Source organism: Rattus rattus, chromosome 1, assembly GCF_011064425.1.
Source record: "Rattus rattus isolate New Zealand chromosome 1, Rrattus_CSIRO_v1, whole genome shotgun sequence".
NCBI lineage: Eukaryota > Metazoa > Chordata > Mammalia > Rodentia > Muridae > Rattus > Rattus rattus.
This window is the reverse complement of record NC_046154.1, coordinates 35,117,560-35,130,191: the sequence shown is the minus strand read 5'-3', so window position 1 is coordinate 35,130,191 and position 12,632 is coordinate 35,117,560. Positions and strand designations below refer to the sequence as shown.

Sequence of the window (12,632 nt, the reverse complement as noted above, 5' to 3'; positions counted from 1 at the left end):
CTCTGAGAACACATCAATACATGGTCAGTCGCCAACTATTTGCTTCTAGCGCCGTAAAGAGAAGGAAGCCACAGGCAGCGTTTGGACTTAAGTGGATATGGCAGTGTCTTAGTAAGACAGAAACGAGCCTCAAGCTGCTGGATGCCCGGAGAGCATGGCAACCTCCAGTCTCCGGAAAGAAGCCGAGTACCTGGTAGAGTTATCCTACCAGTTTACAGTTCTGAGGCACGAAACACCAGTGTTAGCCGTGGTTTACAATCCTGAGGCACGTAACACCAGTGTTAGCCGTGGTTTACAATCCTGTTAGCTATGGTTTACAGTCCTGAGGCACGAAACACCAGTGTTAGCCGTGGTTTACAATCCTGAGGCACGTAACACCAGTGTTAGCCGTGGTTTACAATCCTGTTAGCTATGGTTTACAGTCCTGAGGCACGAAACACCAGTGTTAGCCGTGGTTTACAGTCCTGAGGCACGTTAACACCAGTGTTAGCCGTGGGAGCCAACAACAGCACCTGCCGGCAGCAGTGTTGGTTCAGGAGCGACAGGGACAGCAGCTCTGACTCCCACTGCCCTGACATGATCTGACAGACATGTGGGATAAAGATACATTACCTAGCATGTTAGGGACTTAGCCCCAGGAAGAAAGGAGACAAAGCCACAGGAAGGTACTATAGCTTTGCAAATATGCCACCCATTCAGGGGACAGTTTAGCCTGGGATGTGATCAGTAGTAAACAACCCCCAGGGACTTGCAGGAGGCAATGGTACAGAAAACCAGTTTATTTTCGCAAAGACGCCACCCAGCAGCTACACAGTTCAGGGCAGGTGGTGGCAACACTGTGCCCATGCTGGCTTTCGGGCAGAGCCGTGACCGAAGAACCCAACAGTGCAGACGACTGGCTGCTAAGGCAGGTGACCCCAAGGAAAGGCACGTGCTATACACAGCTCGCTTCTCAGGACCCACTCAGCATCAGGGCAGACACCAGGCGGTTCACCCTGTCCTACAGAGATGAGCAGAGCCTCACATGTACTCTCCACAGTCAGCAATGATCACCTTCTGCTTTGGCTTCCCATCCTTGCTGCCCTGCGCCTGTGTGGGCAGAACAGAGAGGTCAGGAGAGCAGGGCACTGAGAGCTACTGGAGCAGCACCCTCTCCCCCAGCAGAGACCTGCTCTATGTGCCCCCTTCCAGGGCTTCCAGAGCCCTCTCAGCTCTCCCTCTGGGGCCCACCAAGGTCCAGGCAGGAAGCCATTGCCAACCACCCACCTCAATCTGCCGCAAGACATCCAGGCCGTCCGTGATCTCCCCAAACACCACGTGCTTGCCGTCCAGCCAATCTGTCTTATCACAGGTCAGGAAGAACTGGGAGCCATTGGTGTTTGGGCCAGAATTGGCCATGGAGAGGAGGCCTGGGAAAAAATAACTTGTCAGCTCCCTCCACACTGCTCCCAGCCCATGACGCATGCCTGTGCTGACTGCTGATGGTGCTGCTGCTTCCTGGCTCAGGCCATGACGGGTCTCAATAGACATGGCACCTTCTCCTTCCCTCACTACAGAAAAAAGTGATGAGCAAAATACTCATTTAAAGTGTAATTGTATGGGCTGGAGAGGTGGGTCCACAGAGAAAGGTGCTTGCTGTAGAAGCCCAACCATCTGCCTTTCAGTTGTCTCCTTAAAGTCGTCCTCTGATCTGCACATCCAAGTAGTGCACGAACCCTCACTTAAACAAAGTACTTAGTACAAGTAAACCAAGACCAGTGACAAATACATCTCCTGTAAAGGGCACCGTGCTGACAACTCAGATGCAGGGACACGTGCTGGGGAGAAGCTTAAGGCAGGCACATGGAGGGTCACGGGGCCAGGAGATGGACTGGAGCTAGGATACAGCTATGGGTGACAGGGATGATGAATCCAAGATGAGCCCCAACCCCTGATCAGGCACAAGTGAACGGTTATCTACTGAAACTCAGAGACATAAGGGAGTTGGAGAAGAACTATTTTATCCTGTGGAGTCTGAGAATCCTCTGTAAGAGTGGCAAGGCTTCTTAACCACTGAGCCACCTCTCTAGTCCCTAGACCTAAGTCTGTTATATTTCACAGACAGCAAGTTTTAAGGGCTTCCCCAGTAATGGAGTCTTCTAGGCAACTGCATGTGGCAGTGCCTGCTTGCAATCCCAGCACCCAGGAGTATGCAGAGTTCAGTGTAAGCTTGGGCCACACTCTAAGACCCTGTCTCAAAAGCAAACCAAAACAGAGAGACAACTCAGGAATTAAAACTACAGTGTGAATCAGTGGGAGCCCAGTGTGAATCAGTGGGAGCCCAGGCATCGTTTCAGGAAACCGTGTGAGCACCAGCACTGCTGTCTGCCCTATCTCAACTGCCAGCGGCAGCCTGTCCATTTCTGACTGCTGCATCTACGTGTGGCGGGCACATGGTGGAATAGCTCTGTGTCTTCTGCTGTGACTGCACTGATCAGGAAGAACAGAGGTGCGTGCAGCGAACAGGTTTCTATGGAGAAATGGACTGATCTCTGAGCCACCATCATGTTCAGGAATTGAAGGAGGAAGCAGACGACAGAAAAGTGGCAGAGCAGGTGAAGCTACAGGAAGACATCAGAGCAAAGGAGAGACAAGGAGCACAGGGCTGACAGCATAGCGTGTGGCCAGGGGTGGACGAAGCTGAGGCGGAAAACCGGCTTCTGGCAAAGAAGCTGGCTAGTCTGCTTGGTGAGGAAGGCTGAGAGGCCAGCTGGGGCTAAACGTCTAGACAGAAGGGCTCAGAAGGAGGAAGGCAGGGAGCGTGCACATTTTTTCTAAGTTTTGCTAAGAAGTCGATTAGAGAGTCAAGATGACAGCTGGCAGGAGGACTGAGAGCCAGAGACAGCTCTGCTTGTTTAAGATTGTGACTGCATGCTTGGACATGTGTGGACCAAACTAGCTAACCAGGGGACACATAGGTAAAGGGAGCCAGGAGGGGACATGAAGATCCTCGGTGGCAGAGGGACAGACCCCAGTCCATGAGGACAGATGGCCTCTGTAACAGGATGCAGTCAGAGCATGCATCTGTGGTAGGTACAAGGCAAGACCTCAGATCAATATGGAAGTCCCTCTCAGGAGAAAACCAGGCCGACCATGATCTTTGAGTGATTGGGACTAGGTATAGAGGGTACAGAGAGGATGAGGGGACAGGGAGCTTGCAGTGATAACCAAACTCCACCCTAGCAGGGAACACCAATGTGAAGGTAGGGAAGAGTCCAAGACTGGAGGGAGGCAGGCAGCTCGTCCCAGCATGTGTCTCTTCAGTGGCTGGCCAATCAGCCCAGGCCTGCAGTCACGGGCATCTGCCTGGCCCCGCCTCGCTCGCCACAGCGGAATTAGTGCTTACCTGGCCCTGTGTGTTTAAGGATGAAGTTTTCATCATCGAACTTCTTCCCATAGATGGACTTGCCCCCTGTGCCGTTGTGGTTTGTGAAGTCACCGCCCTGGCACATGAACTGGGGGATGATGCGGTGGAAGCTGCTTCCCTTGAAGCCAAAGCCCTTTTCATGGGTGCACAGGCAACGGAAGTTCTCTGGTGTTGAAACAGGAAAAGGTGCTGGGGTTAAAGACAATCTAGCTTCCTAACCAAAATTAAGGTAGCTGCCTAGAAAGGCAAAGGTGGTGGTGGTGGTGGTGGTGGTGGTGGTGGTGGGGTATGAAAGGGAGAAAAATAAAACATGAAACCTGTTTTACTTGTTTAGTTTTGCACAGCTCCTCCTGGGTATGCACGTGCGATGGTTCCCAGAGCCCTCGTGGATCCCGCATCTTTCCTACCCTCTCTACATTATCTATGACCCATGATACAGTATGAATGCTCCTCCATAAACGGTTGTTACACTCTATTATCTCAGATATGTAATGGGAACAATGCACGCATGCTTAGTAGGGATGCAATGCTGCCCTCCAATGTGTTTATTACATCTATTTACTGTGTATGTGCACGTGTGTGCAGGTGTATATAGGTCAGAGGACAGCTCACAGGGCATGGTTCTCTCCTTCCATCATCTGGGCCCTAGGTCTGACCTCGGGTTCTCAGCTTGGCAACTTTGTGATTGGTTCAATTCACAGATGAGGATCCACGCATAGAGGGCTGATCAGTCTCACTGCATGTTCCTCTAAGCTGTCACGACGCTGACTTACTCAATAACCACATGGCACTCGGGTTAGATGGAACATGTGCATTCTCTCTCTGCTGCATCCCCAAATCACACTCAAGTGTTGGTGAAGTGAGTTTTGTTTGTTTGTTTGTTTTTTAAAAGAAAAAAAAGAAAAAAAGAATCCAGGGCCAGTAAGACAGCTCAGCAAGTAAAGGCACTTACTGTGCAAGCCTGGTGACCTGAGTTTGAGGTCAAAGGTCAGGGAAGCTCAGTAAGACTCAGGATGCTCTAAACAGAGGTGAAACTGTCTGTCCTGCAGGGAACGTAGGAAGTAAATAACTCAAAAGCATCAAGAAGTCCCTGAAACTGACCAGGTGTAATAGGACCCTCTCTTCCCTGAGCAGGAAGGACCGCCGAGATGCTTTCCGACAACTGGAGCTGCCTGGAGACCACTTCCTAACTTATCAAGTTGCCAACTCTGAGTCAACTTCTGCTCTGTAAGTAACTACCCGCCATGCTCCCGGGGTAACCACAATAAACTCATGCTCACCACCCTCAACTTCATGGTGTTGTTTCTTTGCTACGTCCATCGATTCCCTAACTAGAGTGAGCGAACATTTGTTCATGTCTTTCCCGGAACTGTAAAAGTTGTCCCCTAACCTCCACATGTGCACACACTCATAAGGAATAATTTGCTTTTGACACAGGGCCTCACTGTGTAGCTCTGGCTGTTCTGGAACTCTATGTAGACCAGGCTGGCCTAGAAACTCAAAGAGATTTGCCCGCCTCTGCCTTCCAAATGCAGCACCACACCAGGCCACAATGATTGTTTTAAATAATGGCCGTGTGGTGTGTCTGTATGTGAGTATTCGCATGAGAAAGTGGGTTCCAGAAGAGGGTACCCAATTCCTTGAAGCTAAAGTTACAGGTACTCATAAGCAGCCTAACCAAAATTAAAGTGACTACCAAGAAAGATGTGGGGGTGTTGAAGGCAGGAAAAGATAATTCCTTTTCTGGAGTGGTAAATCAGAAGATAATGCCTAAACTGAAAATAATTTTTGCATAATTAAAAAGGGGGGTGAGTATAAAGCTATTATCTTTCAATGTGGAAGTTAAAACCAAGACAACCAGCTAAGAAACGAAACTGGCTGCCTCTGAGGTGCTGACAGCAGGGCAGGAGTGGGGTTATTGGTCTCTATTATTACAGGGGACTAAGGAGTTTTCAAAGCAAATTTTGTGATAAGTACTTAAACTAAATGTATAAATAAAAAAATTTATGTTAAAGAATAAGTCAATATTGGGGTTGGGGATTTAGCTCAGTGGTAGAGCGCTTGCCTAGGAAGCGCAAGGCCCTGGGTTCGGTCCCCAGCTCCGAAAAAAAAAAGAAAAAAAAAAAAGAATAAGTCAATATTTTAATGAACTAGAAATTAGTATCAGTTGCTTTTGGAACATAGAGCTACATGCAATACTGTTGGGATAATGTGTCTGATACAATCTTTTAAATGATAATCTTACCAGTTATTTAAAAAAGAAAAAGAAACCTCTACTATTAAAAAATACTAAACCAGCAACTACTGAGTTTCCATGACTGCTCTGACCTCTGTTACTAGATCCTAGGATCTTAGATGCCGCAGATTAATTGAGGTCAGAAACAATGCCAAGGCCTAAGAGCTGACGCGGCGAGGACCTTGGGAGGAGACTGCTCAGGCATCGGCTCGCTGCCAGTCTGAGCACGGGTCTGCTTACCTGCTGTCATGGGCACAACGTCAGACCGTAGGAGCATTTGAATGCGGCCTGCTGGCTTGTTCCCAATCTTGATGTCCATGTACACCTGAGGATTTGACCGGGCTTTTTTTGCAGCGGGCTCTCCCTAGATGCAGAAATAAAATGCTAGTTAGAGGCCTAATTCCCTAAGTAGGTGCACAAGTAATCTTCCCAACATATCATCACAACACAGTGCCATCAAACAGCCTGAACATGGATGCTGACAGTAAGGTCTTGGACCCTGACAGGGCTGTAGGAGGCAGGAACTATGGTCACAATACCCAACTAGACACCCAGTACAGGAAACCTCACTCAGCACTGTAAAACAGGACCCCTAGCCATGGCAGATCTCTTCACGATCCCCCTCAGACATGCCTGCTCCCCTCCCTTGTCCTGCAACTCGATGGGTCAGAATACTCACCCCCTCATCGTCAGTGCCTAGGTCATCATATACCTTACTACAGCTAGTGGACACAAGCACAGCCCAGTACTGCTTTTTTACATGCCTAATTGTCACTGTCACAGGCCACCCTGGAAGCATGGGAAAGCCCTTCTGATGGCGTCCAAATGCTCAAAGCACAAGAGGCTGAGACTTGCTTGTATTTAAGTAGGGGAGACAAAAGCAGAGGAAAGCCGATAGGGAACAAACATCACATTGGTTTTGGCTCAGCTGAGGCACACCGAGGAATCATGCGATGCTCTAACTACTGCTGTTTCCATTGGGACTAGCAATACCACGGCAGCAACAATGCAGCTCTTGCTGTATTGCTTGGGTCTTGAAGGAAGAGATGAGTAAGACCTGAAGCTACTTTCTTCCTTCAAGTTTATGCAGTTAGATATATATTACATTTACTATATACATATATATTACATTTACTATATACTGTATACATATATATAGATTTAATGAGCCCCAGCTCATTAAACAGATTACCCAGAAACGGGCAATCAGCACTGGAGTATCCTGTGCAAAAGCAACATTGTGCATGGAAACACAATATTTCACTGAGTGCTGAGTAGGGACTACACGGCAGGGAAGCGGAATGACATTGAAAGGATAGACAAGAGGGACCTGGAAGCCCTTATGCCCTGAGATACATGGCAGGGGAGTGAAAAGCTTGGAGCATGAGGGTGAATGATTGGATCTATGCTCCAGAAAGATTATTCTACCTTCTTTGGGAAAGGACTGGAAGATCCAAGACTGTAGCCACAAACCACTGAAATCACCCAAACAAAAGGCCAGGTCAGACCCAGATCACATTCGTAACAAGGAAGGCTGTCGAGAAAGCACCCGAGCGTGATGATGCACTGGTTCTACTGCTGTAAAGAAGGGACCAGATGATCCGGGGAACTCCACTGTGAGCGCTACTTTAAGTCCGCATACAGATTCTGGCTTAGATAACTGTGTGGCTAGATAGTAACCAAGATTAAGAGCACAGGAGAGCAGGATAAGGGAGAGCATCCACTCAAGGCAAAATAAACCACAATGAGACTTGCAGCCGGAAACTGAAGTCCAATGTTAGAAACAGAGGCCATCGAAGCTGACAGTACAGCACAGGAGGGCTGCAGACAGCAAGAGTGATGTCATCTGAGAGAGGACAGAAAAGCCACACGCCATTATAAACCTCACAGGGTACACAGAGGAACTGAAGTCCTACAGCAGTGGTCAGGGAGGTGAGCTGAGAACCAGATGTGCCAGGGCCACACTGCATAGGCAAACCCAGAACACACAGATAAAGGGAAGTAACACTACCTGTCCTGTTACCTCTGCAGGAGTCCAAAATCAAGACAGAGAGCAAGGAGCTAAAGCCCTCAGCATAGGAGGGCTGCCTGGTGGGGTGCGGGGGAGTAGTACAAACACAGCTCCCAAAGCTGTGCCCCTTCACCCCCCGCACCGCCTTCGCTGAGCTCTAAGTGCACCACGTGCCCACCGCACTTTGGTAAATGCTCGTTCTGCAAGCCCCCATCACAACCTGAGCACAGAATGCCTTCAGGAGGGAAGCGTCCCTTGCACTCTCACCTCTGGGGCTTCAGCTTTGGGAGGCTCAGGTCCTTCTTCTTCTTTATTCTCCTCAAGGGTCTTCCCAGAAAACTTCTTCAACCAGTCATCATCTGACCAAACTAGACGGAAAAGACACACAAAAGTTAAGAAAGTCATACTATTCCTCGACTGCTGGCAGCTGCTTTGATCATCGTTGTCGTCCTCTAGCCCAGAGAAGTTCCCCTGCAGAATCCTCAAGACCAAGTTCCCACTGAGAATCCCTAGAGGACAGGCTCTTAGCAGCACTAACGGAAAAAGCTACGTCAAAGATATAGCTTCCAGGAATGGAGTACCAAGAAAACTTGGAGGAGACCAGACAGGGTTCTCTCAGAAGACAACCAATTACTCTGGCTTTGCCACTGTTCACTGATAATATACACCCTCCACAGTGTAAACCACCCTTTTGTCCTCACTCCTGTCTACCAGAAGCCAGCACTGAACATGCACACAAAGAAGGGCAAACCAGAGGACCTGACAAGGACTCTGAGGTGCCCCACTCACCTGGCCTGGAAGAGCCCTCTTTAATTCTCATTGGCTTGGCCAAATTGACACGAATTGTCCGTCCAAAGAGTTCAGATTCATTCTGGAAAGAGTGTAAATCCAGTCGCTTAAACTGTCAGGTTACAAAACTCTGGCAGCAACCAGGTGGTGGTGACAGGCATCTGTAATCCTTGCACTCAGAGGTTGAAGCAGGTAAATCTCTGAGTTCAAGTCTAGCCTGGTTTAGAGTTCGAGGACAGCCAGTGTTATACAGAGAAACCCTGCCTCAAATAAACAAAAAACCAACGCTGGCAGCTTTTCATTTACTCCTGAGACCTGATTAGTGTTTCCTTTTAATCCTGGATCCCTTAGCAATGAAAGCTATGTTCTCACCACCAACATTATCAAGGAAGAAAATTACAAGGTACTTCCTCCCTGGAGCTGCTGCAAACCTTTAATACCACCAAAGATCTGCACTACTAAGGTAATTCTGAGCTCAAGGGACTCAAGCAACAGGGTACGTAGACCCCGAGTTCCCCTTTCAAAGCAAGATGGGCTTTGAAATAGTATACATGAAGACTGGGTAGCAGAGAACAATGAATAAAGAACTTCACCAAGATATCAGCACCAGGAAAGGCCACTTAATGTGAACCTTACGGCAGCAGTGAAAACTGTGGCAAAAACTAAAAAATAAAAGGTCTTCTATTAGGATGTTATGATGATACCAGAAAAACACGAAAGTGTAAATTTCTTAGTATTTAGAATCAGTTATGCCAGATTTCTAATGGAAACATGTAACCAGGGATGAATAGTTTTACAGATTTTTTTTTCCAGCCAAGTTCTAGACACAGGATGTGACGCCTCTGAATTTCATCTGACACGACGACGCACAGGCGTCTTAGGTCGCACATCTTTAAGAGCGCTGGCATTTCCAAGGATTCTCCCAGCTGTTTCCTTCCGAGTCAATAGTATGGCCTTTGGTTAACTCTTCCTGAATCTCCCCTCTCTATTGTTAACTAATAATAACTAATAACTAATTAACTGATAATAATAATAACTAATTGTTATCTAATGATCTAACATTGCACGAAACCTTTCCCCTTTGCATATATTTGCAGTTTCAGTGAGCAATTCAGTTGGGACTGTATTTGCCACTTGCCATCACGTAGGGCGGCCAGTGAAAGACAAGCCAGGAGGATGAGCAGGAAGTACCCTAGTAAATGGAGAGGGGCCTGGGCAGGAACTAATTTTACCAGTGATCGGTCCACAATGGCTACTCTTACTTGATGGCAATCTTTACCTTCCCACCCAACCCTGACACCTCAGAGATTCAGAATACCAGTGTCTGAACAAGGACCCTCTGAACCAGCAAAAGGCACCTTCGGTTAGAATGTGGACTCCCAGCCATACCATGTTGTCGATAGCTGCTGCAGCATCCTGCCAAGGAAATATGAGGTGTAAGTTTAGGCTTGTAGTGGAATACTCTTGTGTGTCTAAACGCACACTTGGTAGCAAAATACACAGGAAAAAGTCACCTCTGTACTTCCTGCCTAGGTTGGGTGTGTGACCAACAATACTTCTTGGGCAATTTTTGAGCTCACAGCACCATAATCTTTTTTCTAGCTGAAGGCATAAGAGATAATTACCACCAATGCTAGGCAAGAATGTTCAATGAACAGAGCCGGAAGATCCCTGCAGAGCAAGACAGGCCGGGTCTGACGGTGGGTCTGAGCTGTTATTGACAGACCATTGTCTAATAAGGAAACCTTGCTTTAAACCGCATTTCTGAACCTCTGAAAGCATTACCCTAGGACCCGGAACCTAAATAAATGGAAAACAGCTTCCTCTATAGCAGTAGTTCTCAACCCTTTAATACAGTTCCTCAAGCCGTTGTGACCTCAAATCATACAATTATTTAGTTGGTATTTTATAGCTGTAATTCTGCCACCGTTATGAACCATAATGTAAATATCTGATATACAACCCCCAAAGGGGTTGCGACCCACAGGTTGAGAACTGCTGCTCTGTAGGAACCGAAGACTAAACAAAGCACAAAAGTCTCACCTCTGCCAACTCAAACTCCACAAAAGCAAATCCTCGGTGTTTTTCTGCAAAAAAGGAAATAAACACAAAGGCATAGGTAATTGCCATGTGAGGCAACAGAAGAAAAGAGAACACAAAGAAGTCAGTCCATACCATGTCCAGAGAACAGAAAACCTACCCATTCACGATGTACAAAGAAGGACCCTCCCCCTTTGATCTCTGTTACTTTCCGAAGCAATAATGAACACATTCTATGGATAAAGCTACACGTTGAACGTCAACTTCTCATGCAGTACAGCTGGCAAGGTAAGTTATTTAGCACATCCACTATTTATCCAAATATACGATGTGATTCCAGGTGCCATAGCCTGCACCTGTAATGCCAACTACTCAGGAGGCTAAGGCAGAAGGCTCATCGGCTTGGAGGCCAGCCTAGACAACACCGTTAGAACATTTTGAAATAGAAACAAAACAATACTAAAACAGGCAACAACAACAACAAAAAGCCATCAACCAAATATATAATTTGATCAACTATACATACATCCTAAAATCTGTAAGGATATTCAGTTTTACCCCAAGCCAAATTCTGATCTAAGAAGAAGCCCACACACAATAGTGTCAGCTTGATTACACAGTCCATTAGGAAGTCAGTAAACACTTCTTGCATGTGTTTTTGCTGCAAGTCTCATTATGCAGCCCAGAGTGACCTTAAACTCTATCCTCCTGCTTCAGCCTCTCTCTGAATTGCTAGGTTTATAGGCATGTGTTACCATGGCCGTCAACTATTGTACTGTTTTTTTTTTTTTTTTTTTTTTTTTTTTTTGGGGGGGTAGATTGCCTAGACTCAGAGTTTAAAGATCTTGTTATTCCCACTGTGCCTCTCTCCCCCTCTGCCTTTCTCTGTGATTAGTGCTGGGAACTGAACCCATAGCCTCACATGGTGGGCAAGAATTCTACTTGTGAGCTAAACCTTCAGTCTAAGAATGCAAATTTAGAACTGCAATGTGGCTTTAGTTCTTTTCCCGCAGGAGGGTAATGAACCTTAAAGATACCCAAATGACGCACCTGTTTCATAATCCAGAGGAATCTGAATATCTGTGATGTCTCCAAAAGGGATAAAAGCCGCATGAAGAACTTTGTCGTCCACCTCTTCTGCCAGCCCACCTGCAAATAAGCCAAGGACCTTCTGAGTTGCTGTCCTCCACACTCAAAAGTCCCTGCAGGGACTCTGCCTGTTACTGGCATGACAGGCAAAGGGAGGAATCTTTCCATCCAGCCCTTTGTCTACACAAACACCTCTCTCTACAGCCTACCCACATTATGCTCCTTTCTCCAATCTCCTTTCAAACAGATCCGAATCGATCTCCAAGACTCTTGCAATGGCTTCATAACTGACCTCTGCCTCTATTCCCTTCCTCCAAACTGCCCCCAACCAAATATTTTGAGAAAGTGGAAATGAATCCATTAGTTCTCTTATACTTCAAAGTCTTAACTGTCACTGTCCTCAAGATAAAGCGAGAGCTTCTTAATAGCGTACACAGGGCTATCATCCGACCCTCGCTGATCTCTCTTGTATCTCCCATCTTGTTTTCCCCAATTTTCCTGGGTTTCTCGAAAAATGACCCAGCTGCCCCTAGGCGTCAGGCTATTTTACACCTTTGGGCTTCGGCTCCTGTGTAGCGAACAGCTTTGCCTCTACTCTGACCCCTTGCCCAACTCCTGCTCAACTTCTGCGTCCCGGCAACAGAAAGTTTGCCCTCACCCAAGTTCCTGTTATCATTGTTAGTCCCTATTACAGCGCTACGGTGTTCAGGCTATTTCCCACTTTCTTCCAGATAGAAGGTAACTTCTTCCTTCAGGGCAGAAACCCAGACTTTCCGCATTGAATGTTTGTAAAACGAATGGGCGGGAGGGATTTGGAAGCCCATAATTCTGGCCATTCGTCGGGGCTCCGGTGAGCTTGGAGGACTAGGAAGGTCACCGGAATGATCCTTCCATCTCGGGCTCACACCATCAGGCCCAGCAGGCCCCGGCTGCTCTCCCCCTTTCCCACATTGCCCCGACTACGTCTAGCTCCCGCGCCTGCTCACCCACGTACAGCACACGCTTGGTCGTAGCCATCTTGCTCGCGCCCGTTTCCGCCGGAAGCCGACGCTCGGCCTGCC

General features: G+C 47.6%; 2 protein-coding genes across 7 annotated transcripts in view; one reads left to right on the top strand and one right to left on the bottom strand.

Annotated features, from left to right (window-relative positions):
- LOC116897079 (bone morphogenetic protein 8B) overlaps window positions 1–4,695 on the top strand; it is a 24,405-nt gene extending 19,710 nt beyond the window's left edge. The window contains exon 7 of one of the 2 annotated variants that reach the window (XM_032898717.1): window positions 4,541–4,695. In XM_032898717.1, the coding sequence (XP_032754608.1) occupies window positions 4,541–4,618 (78 nt within the window). In that variant the 3' untranslated portion in view covers window positions 4,619–4,695. The remainder of the gene's footprint in view (window positions 1–4,540) is intronic. The other variant, XM_032898735.1, reaches the window with a different exon arrangement.
- Window positions 765–12,632, bottom strand: Ppie (peptidylprolyl isomerase E). Of its 5 annotated transcripts, none has more exons than XM_032898753.1 (10): window positions 12,566–12,632; window positions 11,533–11,631; window positions 10,486–10,529; window positions 9,761–9,858; window positions 8,443–8,524; window positions 7,921–8,021; window positions 5,883–6,006; window positions 3,386–3,571; window positions 1,267–1,409; window positions 765–1,089 (listed from the first exon to the last, which is right to left on the bottom strand). In XM_032898753.1, exons 4-10 carry the CDS (start codon window positions 9,827–9,829, stop codon window positions 1,021–1,023), a joined length of 774 nt encoding a protein of 257 aa, XP_032754644.1. In that variant the 5' UTR covers window positions 9,830–9,858; window positions 10,486–10,529; window positions 11,533–11,631; window positions 12,566–12,632; the 3' UTR covers window positions 765–1,020. The 5 variants fall into 5 exon arrangements, with proteins under 5 accessions (XP_032754644.1, XP_032754656.1, XP_032754648.1 ...); XM_032898765.1 differs by having other exon boundaries at window positions 9,801–9,858; XM_032898757.1 differs by having other exon boundaries at window positions 9,832–9,858; window positions 12,566–12,626.